Here is a 23,644-nt window from a genome sequence, read left to right as displayed (position 1 = left end):
TGCTTTAAAGGGACATTATTAAGATCAAATTTTGACTTTTGTTATTTTGGATTTACATCTGTGTAACTGAAGTCAGAAACTGGTCAGGACTGCTATATAACACTTAATTAACTCTTACATACCTTGTAATTGCCCTACGTTTGCATTTTTTTTAATTCTCATCCATAATATCATATCACTGCCTTTATTGTGAACCTGCAAATGTTGAAAGTACTTCTTGAGGGATTATTGTTTTGCAAAATATCTTAGTAGAATGTTGCAACTGTTACAATAATCAGCAGAAGTGAGTTAAATCATAATACACTTCACTTTACATATTGTTATATTTTACAGAGTCTTAAAGACTGGTAGACCTAAAACAGACCAACTAGTTTTGTTCTGATTTATTGGATTGTGCATACCTTTTTACATTTTTCTGAACAAGTAGTGTACTAAAATCAGGTTCCTGCTCTTGAAGAGCAAGGTTATAACTTCCAATAACCTGCTTGTTCACAAAAAACTAAGCAGGCATGAGAGAGACAATATGACATTCTGATGTGTACCCACATCTGTTTTAATAAATAAATAAAATACCACCATCCTATATTGTTGTTGAGGGATAGTGCTGAACAGTAGAAGTTGCCATTTAGCTATACTGCAGTTTTCATTTTATGGTGGAGAAACCTTGCATGTTTGTGTGTTTCTAATTTAATTAATTGGACAGTAACATTGTGTTCTGTTGTTAGTTCTGATTGGAGGGAGGAATATGTTTGTGGCCTCTGCCATGGCCATAATTTATTAAAAATCTTTGTGAACAGTATTTGAAAGAGACATCTCTGAAAAAATTGTTCAGGCATAATTTTGCTATGTTTTGCTGTATTTTGTTTTGCTTAGGGTTCACTACTCAGCAATCAGAGATCATTGTATCTGCGTTAGTGAAAATTATGAATACCAACATGGATGTGATTTACAAGGACATGGTGACCAAAGTACAACAGGTGAGGTACAGGAAGGTGTTGAATTTAAAGAAAACCAAAATTTAATGTTTCCACTAGTAAAACATGTAACTTGGTATTTAAGGAATGACTGTGCTTCAAATTGTACCTTACATTTTGAACAGCAAAGAAATTCGGGGTTAAAAATACAATGTAAGCATCCCTATATATCTTCTGGGTGTTTTCAAACTGGATGCTTGATTTATATTTAGTTTTGAGGCCTGATTTTTATTTTCCCCTATTCTCAAATGCACAAACAAGTGTTGCTATGGATTTTGAATTTCAACTATTGTGATTCAGTGCACCACCCAGATGCAGACTTTTCAAGCTCAAGTGCAATACAGGCCATCATTTTGGGGTTGAAATGGTAATTGACTAGAGAATTTTTAGGTAAGAGATTGAGATATGTGACACACGCAAATTGACTGGCACATGAGATATAGCGAATAGTGCAAGTCTTCCCAAGAAAGACAAACCCATTTGCTATCACAAGGAAGTAAGGGTCTCCTTGGCTCTTCTTTGAGTGGTTGCACTTGTCCATTCCACTGTAGGCATTCGTGCAATCCAGTGCACAGTTCTCAGAGAGATTTTCCCTTTGTGGTATCCATTAGGGCGTCATAAGTTCTGTCTGCTGTCTCACACCTAGGCACAGGCATAAAGGGTCAAGCTGCCCCTGACCCACCTCAGTTCCTTCCTATCACCCATGATGGTTATTAGAGTTTCCTGTCCTCCTTCAAGTTTTAGTCAAATCCTGTAAATACAGTACACCCTCGCTACAACAAACCCATTGGGATCAAAGCCATTTGTTCATTATAGCCAGGAGTCTGTTATAGCAAAAGTGTCAGTGAGGATGGGGCGGCTGACAGCTCCTCCAGCTCTGTAGCTGGGCTCGAGGTGGAATCCAGGGACCAGGTTCATTATAACTGAAGGTTTGTTATTATGAAGGGAATATAGTGAGGGTGTACTGTAGTACCCATTGTATAGTTAGTTCAGTTTAATAGGTAGTTAGTCAGTTTTAAAAAAAAAAATGTTTTTTGTGTGGTTCTGGCACCTGGTCTCGGTTCCAGCCTTGGTACTGGAGATATACCATGCGCTCTGGGTTTCAAGCCCTGCCACTCTAAGGGTATGTCTACACTACAGAATAAGGTCGAATTTATAGAAGTCGGTTTTTTAGAAATCGGTTTTATAAATTCGAGTGTGTGTGTCCCCACAGAAAATGCTCTAAGTGCATTAAGTGCATTAACTCAGCGGAGCGCTTCCACAGTACCGAGGCAAGCGTCGACTTCCGGAGCGTTGCACTGTGGGTAGCTATCCCACAGTTCCCGCAGTCTCCGCTGCCCATTGGAATTCTGGGTTGAGATCCCAATGCCTGATGGGGCTAAAACATTGTCGCGGGTGGTTCTGGGTACGTGTCGTCAGGCCCCCGTTCCCTCCCTCCCTCCGTGAAAGCAAGGACAGACAATCATTTCGCGCCTTTTTTCCTGAGTTACCTGTGCAGACGCCATACCACAGCAAGCATGGAGCCCGCTCAGGTAACCGTCACCCTATGTCTCCTGGGTGCTGGCAGACGCGGTACGGCTTTGCTGCACAGTAGCAGCAACCCCTTGCCTTCTGGCAGCAGACGGTGCAATACGACTGGTAGTCGTCCTCATCGTGTCCGAGGTGCTCCTGGCCGCGTCGGCTGGGAGCGCCTGGGCAGACATGGGCTCAGGGACTAAATTTGGAGTGACTTGACCAGGTCATTCTCTTTAGTCCTGCAGTCAGTCCTATTGAACCGTCTTATGGTGAGCGGGCAGGCGATACGGACTGCTAGCAGTCGTACTGTACCATCTTCTGCCAGGCAGGCAAGAGATGAGGATTGCTAGCAGTCGTATTGCACCATCTTCTGCCAGGCAGGCAAGAGATGGGGATGGCTAGCAGTCGTACTGTACCATCTTCTGCCGAGCAGCCATGAGATGTGGATGGCATGCAGTCCTTCTGCACCGTCTGCTGCCAGCCAAAGATGTAAAAGATAGATGGAGTGGGTCAAAACAAGAAATAGACCAGATTTGTTTTGTACTCATTTGCCTCCTCCCCTGTCTAGGGGACTCATTCCTCTAGGTCACACTGCAGTCACTCACAGAGAAGGTGCAGCGAGGTAAATCTAGCCATGTATCAATCAGAGGCCAGGCTAACCTCCTTGTTCCAATAACAACGATAACTTAGGTGCACCATTTCTTATTGGAACCCTCCGTGCAGTCCTGCCTGAAATACTCCTTGATGTACAGGCACCCCCTTTGTTGATTTTAGCTCCCTGAAGCCAACCCTGTAAGCCGTGTCGTCAGTCGCCCCTCCCTCCGTCAGAGCAATGGCAGACAATCGTTCCGCGCCTTTTTTCTGTGCGGACGCCATACCACGGCAAGCATGGAGCCCGCTCAGCTCACTTTGGCAATTAGGAGCACATTAACCACCACACGCATTATTCAGCAGTATATGCAGCACCAGAACATGGCAACGCGATACCGGGCGAGGAGGCGACGTCAGCGTGGTCCCGTGAGTGATCAGGACATGGACACAGATTTCTCTGAAAGCATGGGCCCTGACAATGCATGCATCATGGTGCTAATGGGGCAGGTTCATGCTGTGGAACGCCGATTCTGGGCTCGGGAAACAAGCACAGACTGGTGGGACCGCATAGTGTTGCAGGTCTGGGACAATTCCCAGTGGCTACGAAACTTTTGCATGCGTAAGGGCACTTTCATGGAACTTTGTGACTTGCTTTCCCCTGCCCTGAAGCGCATGAATACCAAGATGAGAGCAGCCCTCACAGTTGAGAAGCGAGTGGCGATAGCCCTGTGGAAGCTTGCAACGCCAGACAGCTACCGGTCAGTTGGGAATCAATTTGGAGTGGGCAAATCTACTGTGGGGGCTGCTGTGATGCAAGTAGCCCATGCAATCAAAGATCTGCTGATCTCAAGGGTAGTGACCCTGGGAAATGTGCAGGTCATAGTGGATGGCTTTGCTGCAATGGGATTCCCTAACTGTGGTGGGGCTATAGACGGAACCCATATCCCTATCTTGGCACCGGAGCACCAAGCCGCCGAGTACATAAACCGCAAGGGGTACTTTTCGATAGTGCTGCAAGCTCTGGTGGATCACAAGGGACGTTTCACCAACATCAACGTGGGATGTTTCAAAAGCTGCAGGAAGGGACTTTATTCCCAGACCAGAAAATAACTGTTGGGGATGTTGAAATGCCTATATGTATCCTTGGGGACCCAGCCTACCCCTTAATGCCATGGCTCATGAAGCCATACACAGGCAGCCTGGACAGTGGTCAGGAGCTGTTCAACTACAGGCTGAGCAAGTGCAGAATGGTGGTAGAATGTGCATTTGGACGTTTAAAGGCGCGCTGGCGCAGTTTACTGACTCGCTTAGACCTCAGCGAAACCAATATTCCCACTGTTATTACTGCTTGCTGTGTGCTCCACAATATCTGTGAGAGTAAGGGGGAGACGTTTATGGCGGGGTGGGAGGTTGAGGCAAATCGCCTGGCTGCTGGTTACGCGCAGCCAGACACCAGGGCGGTTAGAAGAGCACAGGAGGGCGCGGTACGCATCAGAGAAGCTTTGAAAAACAGTTTCATGACTGGCCAGGCTACGGTGTGAAAGTTCTGTTTGTTTCTCCTTGATTAACCCCCCCGCCCCTTGGTTCACTCTACTTCCCTGTAAGCTAACCACCCTCCCCTCCTCCCTTTAATCATTGCTTGCAGAGCCAATAAAGTCATTGTTGCTTCACATTCATGCATTCGTTATTCATTCATCACACAAATAGGGGGATGACTACCAAGGTATCCCAGGAGGGGTGGTGGAGGAGGGAAGGAAAATGCCACACAGCACTTTAAGCACAGCACTTCAAAAGTTTACAACTTTAAAATTTATTGAATGACAGCCTTCTTTTTTTTGGGCAATCCTCTGTGGTGGAGTGGCTGGTTGGCCGGAGGCCCCCCCACCGCGTTCTTGGGCGTCTGGGTGTGGAGGCTATGGAACTTGGGGAGGAGGGCGGTTGGTTACAGAGGGGCTGCAGTGGCAGTCTGTGCTCCAGCTGCCTTTGCTGCATCTCAACCATACACTGGAGCATACTGGTTTGGTCCTGCAGCAGCCTCAGCATTGAATCCTGCCTCCTCTCATCACGCTGCCGCCACCTTTGAGCTTCAGCCCTGTCTCCAGCCCGCCACTTACTCTCTTCAGCCCGCCACTTACTCTCTTCAGCCCTCCACCTCTCCTCCCGGTCATTTTGTGCTTTCCTGCACTCTGACATTATTTGCCTCCACGCATTCGTCTGTGCTCTGTCAGTGTGGGAGGACAGCATGAGCTCGGAGAACATTTCATCGCGAGTGCGTTTTTTTTTCTTTCTAAGCTTCACTAGCCTCTGGGAAGGAGAAGATCCTGTGATCATTGAAACACATGCAGCTGGTGGAGAAAAAAAAAGGGACAGCGGTATTTAAAAAGACACATTTTATAAAACAGTCGCTACACTCTTTCAGGGTAAACCTTGCTGTTAACATTACATACATAGCACATGTGCTTTCGTTACAAGGTCGCATTTTGCCTCCTCCCACCGCGTGAACGGATTTTGGTTGAATGCCAGCAAACATACACTGCAATGCTTTGTTCTACAGTGATTCCCCAGTACGTGTTGCTGGCCTGGAGTGGTAAAGTGTCCTACCATGAAGGACGAAATAAGGCTGCCCTCCCCAGAAACCTTTTGCAAAGGCAGAACCGCAAATGCCAGGGCAAAGTAATCCTTTCACATGCTTGCTTTTAAACCATGTATAGCATTTTAAAAGGTACACTCACCAGAGGTCCCTTCTCCGCCTGCTGAGTCCAGGAGGCAGCCTTGGGTGGGTTCGGGGGGTACTGGCTCCAGGTCTAGGGTGAGAAACAGTTCCTGGCTGTCGGGAAAACCGGTTTCTCCGCTTGCTTGCTGTGAGCTATCTACAACCTCCTCCTCATCATCATCTTCTTCGTCCCCAAAACCTACTTCCGTATTGCCTCCATCTCCATTGAAGGAGTCAAACAACACGGCTGGGGTAGTGGTGGCTGAACCCCCTAAAATGGCATGCAGCTCATCATAGAAGCGGCATGTTTGGGGCTCTGACCCAGAGCGGCTGTTCGCCTCTCTGGTTTTCTGGTAGGCTTGCCTCAGCTCCTTCAGTTTCACGCGGCACTGCTTCGGGTCCCTGTTATGGCCTCTGTCCTTCATGCCCTGGGAGATTTTCAGAAAGGTTTTGGCATTTCGAAAACTGGAACGGAGTTCTGATAGCACGGATTCCTCTCCCCAAACAGCGATCAGATCCCGTACCTCCCGTTCGGTCCATGCTGGAGCTCTTTTGCGATTCTGGGACTCCATCATGGTCACCTGTGCTGATGAGCTCTGCATGGTCACCTGCAGCTTGCCACGCTGGCCAAACAGGAAATGAGATTCAAAAGTTCGCGGTTCTTTTCCTGTCTACCTGGCCAGTGCATCTGAGTTGAGAGCGCTGTCCAGAGCGGTCAGAATGGAGCACTCTGGGATAGCTCCCGGAGGCCAATACCATCGAATTGTGTCCACAGTACCCCAAATTCGAGCCGGCAACGTCGATTTAAGCGCTAATCCACTTGTCAGGGGTGGAGTAAGGAAATCGATTTTAAGAGCCCTTTAAGTCGAAATAAAGGGCTTCATTGTGTGGACCGGTGCAGGTTTAAATCGATTTAACGCTGCTAAATTCGACCTAAAGTCCTAGTGTAGACCAGGGCTTACCGAGAGGCAGTGCCTAATAGTAAAGCTCATCTCAGCTGCCTTAAGTGCTTGGGGGAGGCTCACATGAGCGACCATTGTACCATTTGCAAGGGCTTTAAGCCCCATTTTATAAAAGGCAGGACAACCAGAATAAAACATTTGCTGCTCAAATTGGCAGTATATCCTCTATCTGAGCTGTCTTCATTGGCCCAAGTACTGAGCACCTTGGTGTTGGCCAGTAGTACACCTCTGGCAGTACCGATGCTGAGAGACAGATTGGCGTTGCTGGTACTGAGGAAGAGGCATTGGAAATCAGACTCTGTGCCAGGATCACTGGAAGATGTGAAGAAGTTGAGCTCTTCTAGCGACATGGGAGTGTGTTTAAGGAGGAACCACTCCCCATAGCATGCCTTTAAACAGGGGAGTTTACTGACTCCAGAGCCCAGTGTTGGCCTGCTGACACCAGCTCCCAACGCACTTTCGTTGGCATCTCCTCGCACTCTGGTACCGCAGAGTGTCTTCCCGGTGCCATCTACTCCTGAGGCATGTGAAGCTACAAGAGAGTTGCTAAATCTCTCAGTGTTCTCGTCACGAGCAGTTCAAGAAATTCACCTGGCACCAGTGCCCAATGTGCCACCGTCAGTGCCTTAACCTCTGCACCAGGCAATTCCATTGGGCTCAACCATCAGAGTATCGATTAAAGGGGTACTATCTAGGGGAAAGCCACAGATGATCTTCTCTGCTTCCCTTTCTTCAGACTCTGAACCTTCTTCACTGGTACCAATGGGTGTGGCACTGCCATTTTCACAAGAAGAGGCTTCTCCTTCATCAGACTCTGAAGTGGGATCCTATGTATCCCAACCTATCCAGTCGCACCATCAGGAGTATGTCGCCTGCCTGACGTGGGTTCAGCCTTAGTTCCAGGAAGGGGCTTATAGAAGGGACTCTTGGCTCTACGCACAGTTGGGGGCTGGAGCCATAGCAGTGGTCCTTCTGGAGGCTGTGGGGCTTCCTCCCTCATTCAAGAATGTTTCTACAGCCACCTTAGCAGGCTCCATCTACTGGTCATCAGGTGCATCAGTGACAAAAGCACCCTGTCATCAGTATTGAGCCTTGCTCTGAACAGATTTGGGATCCCTCTCATGACCAGCCCCCAGTACCGCTGGCATCCTCTTTGCCTTCTGATGAGGCAATTGTGTTGGAACCTATTTATCTGCCTTCTGATTATTTTAAGACCCATCAGGAATTGTTGAGGAGGATGGCTATGGATTTAGACATCCACCCAGAGGAGGCCTGGGAAAGATCACATAAGGTAGTGGACGTTTCGACATCTGTGTCTCCAACCAGAATAGCTCTCCCTATAAATAAGACTATCTTAGAGCCTACCAAGGTCCTCTGGTAGACCCCAGCTTCCCTGCCTCTGACTGCAGAAAGAACAAAGAGGAAGTACTCTGTTCCCTCTCAGGGGGTTCCAACACCTGTGTCATCATCTTCCTCCAGATTCCCTTGTGGCAGCAGCCAATAAGAAAGAGAGACAGACAGGACAACAGGCAACAACCCCCAAAAATTGAGGATGAGAAGCTGGACTTACTTGGGAGGAAGCTTTATTCCACAGGAGATTACAGCTTCATATTGGAAATCAGAAAGCTTTGCTGGGGTGCTACAATTTCATCCTGGGGGATATAGTTTCAGAGTTTCAAAGACACGTCCCAGACAAGGTGAAATAGGAGTTCCAGTGTTTGATAGAGGAGGGCAGGTTGGTTGCCAGAATGGTTCTGCAGGCAGGTCTTGATGCAGCAGATTCTGCCCCTTGCAGCATGGCTTCTGCTATCATGATGAGCCACTCATCCTGGTTACACGCTTCTAGCCTCCCTCCAGAAGTACAACAGACAATCCAGGAATTACCTTTTGAGAATCACATTTCTCACAAGATGCTCTGCGTCCTCTCAAAGGCTCTAGAGCAACCCTGAAATCCCTGGACATTTGCACCCCAGCAGTGAAGTGGGAGGCCTTTTGTTCTCATCAGGCCCAGAATTTTGGGGGGGGGTTTGCCCCTCAAGCCCACGATCTGCCAAGGAGAAGGAGCAGAGGTTACAAAAGGCACCCACCACTGCCCTCTGCTTTGGCAGTCACCAGTTCATCAAGGCAGGTAGCATCTTCCAAGAGCTCATTTTGATGGGCAGGTCAAGAGCATTTTACGAGTTCTAAGAGTGCCTCCTTTTTATTTTACAATTTTTTTCAAACTGCTTGTCCCACTTCTGTTGTCATTGGGCCCACATCACAACAGATTGGTGGATGTGGGATATAGGCTCCAAATTTATTTCTTCCTCTCCTTCCCCATCCCTCTTCAGGGACCCCTCTCACAAAGCAGCATTATTACAAGAAATACAATCACTCCTCTTTGTAGAAGCTATAGAGGAGGTCCCTCCTTTGTTCAGGGGAAAGGGATTTTACTCTCAGTACTTCCTGATCCCAAAGATAAAAGGGAGCCTAGATCTAAGGTAGTTAAACAAGTTATTACAAAAATTGCTATTCCCGATGGTCACTCTAGCTTCCATAATCCCTTCCCTAGAGCTGGGGGACTGATATGCTGCTCTTGACTTAAAGGATGCCTTCTTTCACATGGCGATTCATAAGAGCCACAGAAAATTTCTGAGATTCATTGTCAGCAGTTGCCATTATTAGTTTACAATGGTTCCCTTTAATCTCTTGGCTGCCCCACTTGTTTTTCAAAGTGCATTGCAGTAGTAGAAGCTTTCTTCTGGAGGTCGGGGTTATGTAGTCCCTTACTTGGATGACTGGCTGATAAGAGGTCAATCCAGGTCGCAGGTGATGTCCAGCATAGGCATAATCTGATCCACCTTCAATGCACTTGGTCTGCTGATCAACTCAGACAAGTCAGTCCTATCTGTGGAACAGAATTCATTGGAGTGGGGTTGGACTCTACAGCAACCAGGGCCTTACTATTGCCGAAAAGGTTTCAGGCAATGCAAAACCTCATTCTGGACTTAAGAGCTTATTCTCTCACCCCGGGGATGTAAGTTTAGGCACATGGCGGAGTGGCACTTTCATGATCCAGTACTTCAGACTGTCTCTCACACGCCTTCAAGGCTAGTTGGCAGAGGTGTATTAACTAAAAAAGCATCCCATAGATATGTTAGTGCACATACCAAGTCACATCTTATCTTTCCTGGGTCTGTCTACCAATCAAATCAACATCTGCAAGGGAGTTCCTTTCACCCTGCCTCAGCAATCTCTTACTTTAGTTACTAATGCCTCAGACATGGGTTGTGGGGGCTCATGTGAGACCCCTGCAGATGCAAGATCTCTGGTCTCCCCAAGATCTCAGCCTACATGTAAACATCAAGGAGTTGTGCTTACCTTGTATGGCTTTCCTTCCTCTTGTTCGGGTGAGGGGAATATTGGTGCCATGTTTTATGTAAACTTTGTTGGGAAGCAATATTCCTCTGGGACTTCTGCATCGACACCTCTATGCTTCCGAATACAGCCCACCTCTTGGGTATTTGGAATATGCTAGCAGATCACCTGAGCAGGTTTTTTAATAATCACCATGTGTAGTCCCTTTGCCCAGATGTAGCAAGGTCCATTTTCCCGTTCTGGGGAACTCCCCAAATGGATCCCTTTGCAACAAAGGACAACACAAAATTTCACCAGTTCTGCTTCAGAGTAGAACTGAGCCTGGGTTCATTGACAGATGCTTTTCTACTGCTGTGGTCACTTTTCTCCCTATCCCTCTTGTTCTGTGCAAGGCCAACCAGGACAAGGCCTGTCTTGTAGCAATTTGCCCTGGTATGGCCCCATCAACACTGGTTTTCTCATCTCTTGGACCTCTCAATTAGTCCCTCACTATCACTCCCATTTCACACAGACCTGATTGCTGAGAAGTTTGGCTGCCTCCTCCACCCCAGTCTTCAGGCCCTTCACCTAAAAGCCTGGAGTCTTCGTCTTTAACTTCAGTGGAGGAGTCCTACTCTAGAGAGATGCAGAAGGTACTGCTGAATAGTAGTAGAAAACCATCAAACAGGATGACTTACCTCTCCCATTTAGCAAGGTTTTCCGTCTGGTTGAAGCTGAAAGGGGTCTCCCATATTCCTGCTTCTATTCAGCATAGTCCAGCCTATCTTTTGTATCTGAAATATCAAGGATTGGCAATTAGCTCAATCACACTATGCCTAGTGGCTGTTATCAGCATTCCACCCTCATGTGGATAACCTCTCCTTTTTTTCCAACCCGATGACTATAAGGTTTTAAGACTATTTATGCATGTACAGAACCGTGTTCTACCAGGGAGCTTGAATCTAGTCTTAACAAAGCTGATGGGTCCCCCCCTTTGAGCCATTAGTGACCTGCTCTCTGTTGCACCTTTCAGTGAAGGTAGTGTTTTTAGTAGCCATTACATCAGTCAGGAGAGTTGAGAGCCCTAGTATCAGATTATCCAAATATGGTTTCTTACGCAGATAAAGTTTACCTTCATCCCCATCTAAGGTTGGGTACAATAGTGGTCTCCACTTTTCATATCAAGCAAGTAGTTTTCTTGCTAACCTTCTTCCCAAAGCCTCACCATAATAAGGGAGAGGAGAGATTGCACACCATAGATCTCAGAAGAGCTGTAGTGTTTTATCTAGAACAGACTAAACCTTTCCATTTTTTGTTTAAGTTGTTCATTGCTTTTGCAGTCAGAATGAAGGGCAGTCCTGTTTCCACACAGAGGAGTTTATCATGGATATCCAGTTGTATTCACCTATGTTATGAGTTGGCTAGCCCCAGATAGAGTACTGAGACGTTGACTAGATTCCAAGTGACTTCTGTGACATTTCTGGCTAACATCCACATTTGCAAGGTGGCAACCTGGTCATCATGTCACGCTTTCGCTTCTCGCTAAGCAATCTCTCAGCAATCTAGAGACGATGCTAAATTTGGACAAGTAGTCTTCCAGTCCCTGTTCAAATAGACTCCGAATCAGTGGTCCTGGAGGAGTAGTACCCCCTGGCTTGAAGTGGTTTCCATCATATACAGGATATGATTATTTGTCACTATGATTATTTCCTGAAATTCATGGATTATTCTTGATGTCCTCTACAGCTACCCAGGGCAGCTCTGTGTCTTTAGAATTTTTTTTTTTTTGGGGGGGGGGGGGGGTTGGTTCTGGGAAGACCCCAGACCTATTTGCAGCTGGAAGTAGACCAGTAGTGCTAGGGTTGCTCAAAGCACCCTCCCAGCCACCAGCAAACTGCTTATAGAAGCTAGCTCATCTCTAGCCTTTGGTCACAATGGGTGACTCCATAGCATAAGAAAGTTTGTTCCAGTAAATTATATGAATGTCTAAGAGCAAGGAATTCTTGTGTTCTAATTATGGCTCTGATGCTGACTTCTCCGTCATCTTGGTCATTTCATATAGCCTCTCTTCCTTAGCACCCTCATCTATAGCATGGGAATAAATATTTACCTCTGTTAGTACCTGGATGGTGTAAAGACTTATGTTAGTATAGTTGTAGAAGAATGCCTACAATTACAGAGAGAACTGGAGAGGATGAAAGATAGGGTAAAACAGGTGGGAGCAGGCCACCTTTCTCCACTTTTTGTGTTCTTTGTCCTGTTTGCTGTCCTCAGTGAAATTGAAAATATATATAAAATAATACTGTTTATTTAAAATAAACACAGGGAAGACAGGATTTAAGCATTGTTTAATATTTCACTTAGATTAAACTTTGAAGTAATACTGCTATTGACATGTCTTCATAACCAGAGCCAGTTGATGGTCATCATTGGCTGTAACAATAAGAAAAAAGAAAAACACAAGTTAGCACTGCTTTGTATTGGTATGACCAATGGACCTGTTGAGCACTCCGGAGTGATTATGGCACCTAAATTGCATTCTTTGGAGTGTTGAAGTAAACATTCCTGTAACTGGTATCTTGATCTCGGCTGAAATAGGAAAGAACATTTTACTGAAGTGCTGTCTTTATATGCTGTTCTGTGCATCTTTTTTTCTTTTATTGTAAGAGGAAAAGAACAGTTTGTCATGAGTTCTTATTTGTATTCTAGGTTAAGTACATGCCTACAATAAAATGTCCTCTTATTTGACGTGGTACAGTATGTGGTATTACATGTATCTATTAGTCTGCAGACCTTATGGCTGGCAGGTGCAATATGACTGATATGGTCCAAATGCACTTCCTTCCCCATATCCTCTCCAGCTCTTTGCATCACTGGAGTCACTAGTTGCTTTAATGTTACAACACCACACTTATAGCTGCAGCAGGAAGAGGAAAAGCTGAAATGTGAAGAGAGGAGCTACCAGTGATATCACAATTCCACCAACCTGTAGATATTTCAGAAATAGCTAGTGTTTTGTGCTAGCTCTGAGTAAAATTTAGCTAGCTTCTGAGCTTAAATTAGCCATCTTAAATTAAGTGACACGGATACTGAAATAATAGCATTTTAAATACTATATTTGTACACAAGTACAAGTTTTTAGGATGTTACAGTTGTTATGGTATGAGCTGAATTTTTCTTTCTTCTTTCAAAGGAAATCACTCTTCAGCAAATAATGTCTCATATTGGTGGTGTGAAAAAGGATATGATTATTTTAGAAAAGAGTGAATTTTCAGCACTCCGAGCTGAAAATGAGGTAAAAAACACATACAAACTAGTATAGCACTGGGTTTTTTTGTATACCGCATAGAGAAGTGCTTCTCAACTTTTTCCACACAATGACTTCGTGTTCCAGCAGAAAAAAGCTTTGCGATGCCCCTCCCAGTTCGCCATAAAGTAAGGGAAGGTGGTCACGAGCCCCAAGTTGAGAACACATAGCGTAGAGGAAAGCCATGCATCAAGCTTTGTTGTTGTGTTTTGAAACTTCTCTGTGTTGGGAGGAGGGGAGGGAAAGCCAAGAGTAGTAGAATCATAGTATCAAGTGTGGAGAGTTGCTTGCAGAGCACCCAGTAACCTGAAGAAGTAATAATATAATATAATCATTTACAGCATTAAAAAATTTGATCCAGTAGTAGTTATACAATCCGTAGTTGAATGCATGTCTTACAAGATTTTTAGGCTCCTTTGGGGACAGCGTTAAAACACTCCTGACGTATGTCAGATATCCATTGCTCCTCTTCCTAGAAGCTGAGCATATCTTTTTGCTGTATAGGGACCCTGTCAGTCAGCCCAAAGGAGTGAAATTAGTCTGCTGAAGAGGAGGAATTTTTACCATCTCGTTGGCAGATGCGGTTTAACAAATTTACAGCAAGCAAAAAGATGTTGAAAGAAACCTTGTAGAGGATGGTAGGTTGTTAACAATTCTGCCAAAGGTCACAATTAAAGGAAACCAAATAGAAGGTGTTCTGTTGGCTATTGAGAAGGGAAAAATTGTTTATCCGTAATCTTATATATTTAGAGGTGAATGAACAAGGAAAAAATAATGGGACTGTTAACTTAAGGTGCTTCTGAACTGTGTTTAACATACATAAATTGGAAACACAATTTATTAGGGCTGTTGATTAATTGCAGTTAACTCGCGATTAATCACACTGTGTACAAATAGAATACCAATTTAAATTTATTAAATATTTTGGATATTTTTCTACATTTTCATATATATTATATCCTGTGTTGTATTTGAAATCAGTGTACATTATTTTTATGACAAATGTTTGCACTGTAAAAATGATAAAAGAAATAGTATTTTTCAGTTAATCTCGTACAAGTACTGTAGTGCAATCTCTGTCGCGAAAGTGCAATTTACAAACATAGAGGGGTTTTTTGTTACATAAATGTACTCAAAAACAAAACAATGTAAAACATCGGAGCCTACAAGTCCACTCAGTCCTACTTTTGTTCAGCCAATCGCTAAGACAAACAAGTTTGTTTACATTTACAGGAGATAATGCTGCCCTATTCTTGTTTACAATGTCACGTGTGTGATAACAGGCACTCTCATGGCACTGTTGTAGCCAGCATCGCAAGATATTTACGTGCCAGATACACTAAAGATTCATATGTCCCTTCATGCTTCAAATACCATTCCAGGGGACATGCATCCATGCTGATGACAGGTTCTGCTCGATAACAATCCAAAGCAGTGCAGACAGACGCATATTAATTTTCATTATCTGTGTCAGATGCCACTAGCAGAAGGTTGATTTTCTTTTTTGGTGGTTCGGGTTCTGTAGTTTCCGCATTGGAGTGTTGTTCTTTTAAGACTTCTGAAAGCATGCTCCACACCTTATCCCTCTCAGATTTTGGAAGGCACTTCAAATTCTTAAACCTTGGGTAGCTATCTTTAGAAATTTCACATTGGTACCTTCTTGGCCTTTTGTGAAATCTGCAGTGAAAGTGTTCTTAAAATGAACAACATGCTGGGTCATCTTCCAAGACTGCTATAACATGAAATATATGGCAAAATGCGAGTAAAACAAAGCAGGGGATATACAATTCTCCCCCAAGGAGTTGAGTCACAAATTTAATTAACGCATTATTTTTTTAACGAGCATCATCAGCATTTAAGCATGTTCTCTGGAATGGTGGCTGAAGCATGAAGGGGCATGTGAATCTTTAGCGCATCTGGCACGTAAATATCTTGCGATGCTGTCTACAAAAGTGCCATGAGAATGCCTGTTCTCACTTTCAGGTGACATTGTAAACAAGAAATGGACAGCATTATCTCCTGCAAATGTAAACAAACCTGTTAGCCAATCACTCAGACAAACAAGAAGTAGGACTGATTGGACTTGCAGGATCTAAAATTTTACATTTGTTTTATTTTTGAATGCAGGTTTTTTTGTACATAATTCTACATTTGTAAGTTCAACTTTCATGATAAAGAGATTGCACTGTAGTACTTGTATTAGGTGAATTGAAATACTATTTCTTTTGGTTTTTTTACAGTGCAAATACTTGTAATCAAAAATAAAGTGAGCACTGTACACTTTGTATTCTGTGTTGTAATTGAAATCAATATATTTGAAAATGTAGAAAGCACCCAAAGCTATTTAAATAAATGGCATTTTATTATTGTTTAACAATGCGATTAATCGCAATTTTGTTTAATTGCTTGACAGCCCTACAATTTATTAAAATGGAACCCTTAAAAAAACAATTCTGGAATGTCTTAATAGCGGAAAGAAACTGTTGATAAACATGCTTCTAAAAAAGTGTTTTTGCAGAAATAACTGATTGATACTGTAACCTGTCTCACATTTGCTACTATTTAAAAACATTATACCGCTCTGGACTAGACAATCTATAAAATGAAAAGGAAATTGGAAATATGCATAGTTTATTGATCATTAGTACAGTGCTAGTAGCTGTAATGCAGATTCACCAGTACTCTTAGGACATTTACTTATATGTACTTTTTTTTTTTTTTTTAAAGAAAGTAAAACTTGAACTCCAGATGCTAAAGAAGCAAGTAACGGTAAGATGCATTGTTTATATTACTACTTAGATGCAGTATGACTATAATGAATATGAAGAATTTAGAGACGCATTTTAAATATCTATCTTGTTCACTTTTAAAAGGTTTTTACTTACCTCTGCCGCTAAAGTGCTTAGTTGTTATGCTGCAGGTACCCTGGTATGGGGGACTGAAATCTCCAAATCCTGGATTCTGCAGCAAAGGCAGCTTCATGTATGTATTCTTAGTGGTAGCTGAAACTATTAAAACCTAAAAATATGTTTTAAATCAGATTTTTCGCTCTCTTAGCTGTTTTACTTTATTTGGATTTTATTGATTGAATTAAGAAAGTGCCAGTTGCAGTTTAGGGCTGAATTGAGCTCTGCTCTTACGGCCACTTTATTGTCTATTAAAATGCATGGCATTGTCCCCAAAATCACAGCACTTACTGGGCACAGAATTGGTTTTCTGAGACTCTGCAAGTCATTTAGTTTATTTGAGTAAAAATTAATTTAAAAATTGGTTCTTTACGAAATTTAACCCCATATGCCAGACCATGTTTTTTATCCAAATTATTGTAATAACAGAAAAATGAAACTCTCTTCAAACTTCCCATAAAGTAAAATTTTACGGAAATTGAGTATACGGACTACATGAAAAGGGTTTGGGTTTTTTTGTTTGTTTAGGGTTAATGGTCATTGTAGTGCTGTTCTTCTTAACTGAAAGCTCTGCTGCTTCAGAAGATGCGATGAAAATTTGTCTCCTTCAGAGAATTCCATTATTAACTGCCCTCTTTCAAAATGATTGCCATCTCCAGTTTTCAATGGGTGTGAAACTACGGGGTGCCCTTAATAAAAACAAAAATGTCTTCTATCAAAATGGACACCACTTCCCATTGTTCCCAATGTTAAAGAAGCCAGACTGCCCCTAGGAAAAGTGGTTGCCCCCTGAGGATGTAGTCTTAGGGTTCCTATTCACCACTCTGCCCTACTTTGCTCCTCTCAGCTGGAGAGGGGGCACACCCTTCCACTCCCAGGTTGCTGATCTCCTAATGCTTCTCCACTGAACCATCAAGCTGTTGACATATCTAGGCTTAGTAACTGTGTGATCTTGTAATTATTGTTCTTCATCACCCCATCCTCTTCCTGTTGTCTTGATTTTCATAATATTACATCATGTCTAAAATAAGGCTCATATTGTGTATTCGTACTGTGCACTTTTGAAAACTCTAAAATATAGTTTTAAAATCCTTCTAATTAATCCCTAAGATCTATCATAATTAGTTGCATTTGATATTGATTTCCTTTTACATAGACGTTAATATCTCTATCCCAAATCATTCTTCCTAAAACTGATATTTTTCATTAGTAGGTTTTATAGAGGTTTGAGGTCATCATCAATTTGTTTTTACATAAAATTAAATTATTTAGTTACATTTTTCCTTCATCGTGGTATGAAAATTCACTCTGGTAATATTCAAGGTTAAAATGATGTATTTGTTCTTGTATAAGAACAAATAGAAACGTACACAGTGTGTGAGATAGGTTTGTTAAAAGAAAATTGTAACTTAAAATTTTATAATTAAGAATTGATAATTTAAAATTAGTGACAGATATTTTATAAGTTATTAAGCAGAATTAAAAATTACTAAAACAGAAATGAGTCTAAGATAATTAAACGCTTTTTTATTAGCTTGTAAAAAATGCTTGCATGTGTCTGATACGTAGTAGAATTTCTTGGAATATTCATCAGTCTTCACATTTATCCTATGCACTAGTCTGGTTTGCAGCTTGCTCTATGACCCACAGTCAGGAAACTGGAATTCCTCTGGGAAGTTGCAGTAAAATGGTAGCTGTCATTGAGAAGCAGCAGCACCATTTACTGCTATTGTGCGAGTAAAACATTGACAAGTAGCTCTATAAAGTTTTAAAAATATAATATATCTGTTATATAACTTCCAGTAAATATTCCATGAGCTGTCTTAAATTATCTGTAGGGGTTTTTTTAAGCCAAAGAGTTATTAGAGAGATGACCATTACCAGTGTCCTCTTTGAAGGCATATTTTTATATGCTACCTTGAATGGATTAGAGCAGTCGTATGTCTCTATAAGACATCAACAATTTACACGTACCCAGACCTGGCCTCCAAACGTCTAAGTTAGTAGTACCTGGGACATAAGAAATGTTCTCAGCTTCATTGGATAGACATATGTTACGTTGTCCTGGATCTGCTATGTCAGTGTTTTAGTCTCAAAAGCAGCTGCAAGTTGTCGTGGCTTTCAGGAATCCTATTCACCCCAGAGATCAGGAGAAAAGTCCTTTTATTGAGGTTTGCAGTAGGAAGGCACAATATATTTGTTCCATTACTTAGCTCATGAATTGAATGAGAAAAATGTTTTTTAAATTTCCTGATATATTTTGTATAATTTTTCTCTAGGATGAAGTTACCAAAGTTCGTGCAGATAACAAATTAGGCTTCAATCTGGAGAAGAGCAGAGTAAAAGAACTGGTATGTTTTATGGATTTCTTCTAGAAGTATGTAAAAATGTGAATACTATTTGAAATTGTTTGGTCAAGAATGTAATTTTCATGGTTGTCCATGAAGTCTTTTGGTTAGAAGATAGCGTGAACCATAATTATTCATCTTAATGGTTCTGTAGTGTAATGTGACACCATTTGCTTTTAATATTTTATCATATTTTGACATTATTTCCTCATTAATCTTGATATTAAAAACAATGTGTTTTTTCTAAATTTATCTAGTCAAATTAAGTTTAAATACTTTGTTAAATTACCGAAATTGAAAGCCTGTCCTTGCCCCAATAGGGGACTAATTACATCATAGCCAGTATGTCAGCCAACGGTTTGATTAAAGTGATCTTCACACTGTCTTGTCCTAACTGGTATTGGTCACTTCTGACTTTCAAGTGTCTGATAGAACTGAAAATCTTTAACTGGAGTAATAAAGGTTACAGTAAATCAGCAATTTTTTTTCTCTTTTAGAGTATTATATGTAACTCTGTTTTAAGCTCTTGTAAATGCCATTACCAAAATGTGTTTCTGCAAATCAAAAAAAATTGTATTGCCTAACTTGAATAGTGTTTTTTGAATGACATTTTACAACAGATTTTATTTTCCCTAGTCACTCGTCACATTTGACATTTATATTTCATAGACGTGTAGTGTGGGAATAATATTGACCGTTACTCTGGGCAGTAAGCTTTGTTTTCTTTAGATCCTGCTAGTCTTTATTCTTTCAAAACTGGTAGATGTGCCCTTGAAAGTGATTACTCCTAATGGTTGTCAAACAAGCTATCCTGGGTTGGGTCAATGACTTAGTACTCTGGGTAGCCCTCTGTGCTGCTCCATGAGAGAATTGGGTTGAAGAACAAACTGTGGCCTTCAAACCTTTGAACTCATAGATTTTTCAGATGTTGCAAAAATAATGCTTTGCACTAACATAGCACCTTTCCTCTGAAGCTCTTAACTACTTAAATAGCAAGCCTCACAATATCTCTATGGGTAGGTAAGCATTATTGTATGCATTTTACAGATCAGTTAACTTAGGCACAAAGAGTGTGTGATATGTCCAAGATGACAGGAATAGAGCCCAGGAATCTGGATTCTGTCTCTTGCTCAAAGCACTAGACTACATTGCTTTTCTAGATGAAACCCCCAACCTTTATGTGAAGAAGTAGATAACTATAGACTACAGACGTGTACTCCATTGCAGTCTGTTGTTATACAGGATATTGTACCTTTCAAGGAGACTGCTTGCTTGCTAATTGTCAGCAGACATCATGCATGGCCAGAACTCTGGCATAGAATGGGGAAGGAGGCAGATGAATGGAGAACATGATGCTACATATAAAATAAGGTTTATTTGTACATAATAGGAAAGAGGAGAGCCCAAAATAAAGGGCTGGGTGAAAGTTCTGTGACCTCTCTTCAACCTGTGCTTATGTCTAGATGTTGTTGCTTCTGCATTAGTGAAAGCATTATTTACATATGCACTTGGACACAGGTGAGACCTATACTTGAATGTGCAGAGCCCTATAAAAGCTGGGGGGGAAATAAAGCACACTTACCTAGGAAGATACCTGGGGTAACTTAAATTAGTAAAGGCTTAACCAGTGGCTTTACTCCTGAAATATTTCCAAAGCATGGTGAGCTAATAGTCCATCAGCGTGTTGTTTAAAAATATAAATGTGTACACACTACTTGTTTTACAGTTATTATCCAGTTTCAACTTCTTCGTTTAAAGGCAAGGTAGGAAAGTTTCTCTAGTGATAAGATAGGAAGCAGAAGGACATTATTTAGGTTATGACATTGCAATAGCTAGTCAAAATGTTTCCTTCTGCTGCATCCAAGAATCCAGTTTGGGAAGAGGAGAGGTTGATTGAAATGTGGGGCAAAAGCCCACACAAAGAAGTTGGGAGGGACAGTCACAAATATAACCAGAAAGACTCAGAGTTGAATGGGCAAACTAAGGCTGCTGAGAAATGAGCAAAGGGGGAGCTTTTCATTGCTCTGAGCCTAGGGCTAGGGCAGAGGTTCTCAAATTTTTTGATGGCACGATCCCATTTTAATGAAGTATTTCCTGCCAGGACCACAGACAGCATGGAGGATGCCATTTTGCAGAGCATAACCTCTGCATAGCATAACCTCACACATATGTGCGAGGTCACACCACATGGACTACACCATTTTGCTCTACAAAATAGCATCCTCCGCACAGTGTGACCTTATACGTATGGTGCATGCAAGGCCATGCTGTTCAGAGCAAAATGGCACCCTCCATGCAGTAGGGATCACCAGAATTTCACCTGCTGATGGCGTGCTCCATTTGGGGCCACAACCCACAGTTTGGGAACCGCTGGTACTAGGGCATCTGCCAGGAACATTCTGGCAGTTGCCTTTACCTGCTCTTATCGCACAAGAAAATATCTCAAGTTTGTCTAACCAAAGAGGTGAAGGCCATGAGTATTGTAGAATAGAATAATCTTTTCTCTTTCATATAATTAAATTGAAGATCCTGGCAATTTATATAAAACTAGTTCAAATGAATCTTACAGATTGCTTAAATTTACTATAGTATTCAACATATTTATCGACATCACAAGAGTGATGTCTTTAGATAAGATTGCCCAACACATTGTAAGACCCTGTTTGGCTGGTAACCCTGCCAAACTAACCATTTGGACTGAATTTTTCCATACTGGGTGTCTGCCTCAGGATGAACCTCCTCCTCCTCCCATAACCCTCCTTTAAAAAAACAGGATAAGCTGTTTCTGAGGACCAGATTAGGGAAAAATACAATGTTTTGCCTATGTTAACAAATGCTTATAAGACTTTTTTAGGATGCTGTAGTGCCTCCATATTTTGAAGCAGGAACTTGAAATTTGGCAAAGAGGTGGTCTTTGTGTCAGGAATGCTGGCCCCATGGAAAAAAAAAAAGGGAATGCTCTAGTCCAGTGCTGCAGAGACTGAGCCAAACTTTCCTTACAAATGTTGCTCCAGGATACTGTGGCACTAGAACTGAGAGCAGTTCTGTCTCCCCTGTGCTCTCAGTGGACCCCCTGCTGGTACCCAGGCAGTGAGGAGGAGGAGCAGCCTGATTTAGACTGCAGAGGACTAAAGAGTGGGGAAGAGATAAGGGAAAAGGGGGGTTGCAGGAACCAGAGGGTGGGGAGATGCAGAAGGCTAAGGGGACAGTATCTGTGGGGGAAAGAGTGAGAAATAGGAGCCAGGTGTCAGAGTTGAATAGGAGCAGAGGGAGTATTAGGGGAGGTGTTTGGGGAGTGCAAGCTGGGAAATGTGGGGGGTAGATGGAGGGGGAGAGGCAGGAACCAGAGGGGGGAATTGGATGGGACAGGCAGGGGGATGTATAGGAGCAGAGGGTGGGTAGAAGATGGGGATGGGGAGGGACAACAAGAGGATGGTGGGAGGAAACTGAGGGATGTGAAGGAGCAGAGAGTGAGGGGGTCAGAAGCCAAAGAGAGAATGAGTCAGGGTGGTGGGGGCATTAGGAGGAGTGGGGCTTGTAAGGGACAAGGGCTCGAGGATAGACATAGGTTTATGGGGGACAGGGGCAGAACCACTGCAGCAGACTCCCTTCCGGAACCTAGAATTAAATCCAAGAATTCTCTTGTCAGCAAATGTCTGTAAAACTCCTGGATAAAATTTGTGCAACACCCGCCTCTAGTGCTGATTGACGTAGTGTATATATATAACAGTAGTAGGCTGTTATCTTCTGCTACCAGTTACTCCATTAGCCCAGCCCTTGCTGCTTAGCAGATTAGTCAACATTATGGATTTTTTTTCTATTACTGTTTAAAATTCTAGGAAATGCCATAAAAACATTAAAAGATTATTGATATTGGACTTTTACTTTTAACTTTTATGGATTGTTACTCAACTACTGAAAACACATATCAAACCTAAGGGCCATCTCCCTGCCAACTTTTAGTTTTCTGTCCCCCATCTACTTACGTGCTAGAGCTGTTACAAGTGGTTGTTGACTACTTGTTTAAAAAGAAATATTGAGTGAAGATGTTTGTGGTATTTTTGTCCCCCTCTCCATTCACCAGAGTCTCTCCTAACTTGAACGATACTGATGTGTTTCAGTTCTTGCAAGCATGCAGTAATTTTTTTCTTTGCAACATGTGATATTCTTCCTCCCCTCCCCCATTTTATAGAACTCAAGAACATTATGTGGAGTTATTATTTATCCGGATTCAACTTCTTCATTTAAAGGCATCCTTCTGGTTTCACAAACCAGTTAATGGATTACCACGAGACATAAACATAGTATATTTGACCAATTCAATAATTTTTAATAATGTTAATTTCAAATTAAAAGAATTTTCTTTGACTGTCACTCCAAAATTTCAAGTGGGGAACAAATCTAGAATCCTGATTAAACAACTATATATAACAATTAAATCTGATTTTATCTTTTAAAACTTCATACTGAGGGGTGGGGGTGAGAAAGGTGGCTAAAGTCTAACCGTGTCCTCTTTAAGCTATGCTTAAGTGAACACAGCAGAATATTTAAATCTAGCCTCGGTTACGGGATTAGTGTTCATCGAAATTTGTGTGTGTGTGTGTTTTTTTTTTTAAATGCAGATCTGCAATCCTTTCCCATTGCCAGTCAGCAAACATATTGCCATAATTAAAGGGCAGTTTCTGGTAGAAGATCTGCTGCCCTTATAGCTCTGAGGTTTGCTGAACATTTGGCTTTAAATTCTCTTTTCTTCCAAAGATCAACATCTGTTCTACAATGGTAACTCTAAATATTGTTGGCAAACACAGAAGAATACTGAATTCCATCTTAGGAATTATAACAATGATGTTGGAAACTAAGCAAAAGTACTAATATGAAACTGGGAACAAATTCAGAAGAGAGGGTAATGCTTTTTTTGTTTGCTTTTTTTCTTCAGTATTCAGTTAATGAGAAAAAACTGCTGGAAATAAGGACAGAAATAGTGGCATTGGT

General features: G+C 42.3%; 2 protein-coding genes across 5 annotated transcripts in view; one reads left to right on the top strand and one right to left on the bottom strand.

The window, feature by feature from the left end:
- Nucleotides 1–23,644, top strand: part of MCUR1 (mitochondrial calcium uniporter regulator 1) — a 39,517-nt gene that overhangs the window by 3,174 nt on the left and 12,699 nt on the right. For 2 of the 4 annotated variants that reach the window (XM_048839935.2, XM_048839936.2), the window contains exons 3-7: nucleotides 874–977; nucleotides 13,285–13,386; nucleotides 16,126–16,167; nucleotides 18,584–18,655; nucleotides 23,589–23,642. In XM_048839935.2, coding sequence (XP_048695892.2) covers nucleotides 874–977; nucleotides 13,285–13,386; nucleotides 16,126–16,167; nucleotides 18,584–18,655; nucleotides 23,589–23,642 — 374 coding nt within the window. Of the gene's footprint in view, nucleotides 1–873; nucleotides 978–3,263; nucleotides 4,753–13,284; nucleotides 13,387–16,125; nucleotides 16,168–18,583; nucleotides 18,656–23,588; nucleotides 23,643–23,644 lie in introns of those variants that run through there. The other 2 variants (XM_048839939.2, XM_048839933.2) reach the window with 2 other exon arrangements.
- LOC125632172 (uncharacterized) lies at nucleotides 4,884–6,675 on the bottom strand. Its single transcript, XM_048839941.2, has 2 exons — nucleotides 5,813–6,675; nucleotides 4,884–5,425 (listed from the first exon to the last, which is right to left on the bottom strand). Exons 1-2 carry the CDS (start codon nucleotides 6,393–6,395, stop codon nucleotides 4,884–4,886), a joined length of 1,125 nt encoding a protein of 374 aa, XP_048695898.2. The 5' UTR covers nucleotides 6,396–6,675.

Source organism: Caretta caretta, chromosome 2, assembly GCF_965140235.1.
Source record: "Caretta caretta isolate rCarCar2 chromosome 2, rCarCar1.hap1, whole genome shotgun sequence".
NCBI lineage: Eukaryota > Metazoa > Chordata > Testudines > Cheloniidae > Caretta > Caretta caretta.
The sequence above is the reverse complement of the archived record's forward strand: the minus strand, read 5'-3'. Positions and strand labels throughout refer to the sequence as shown.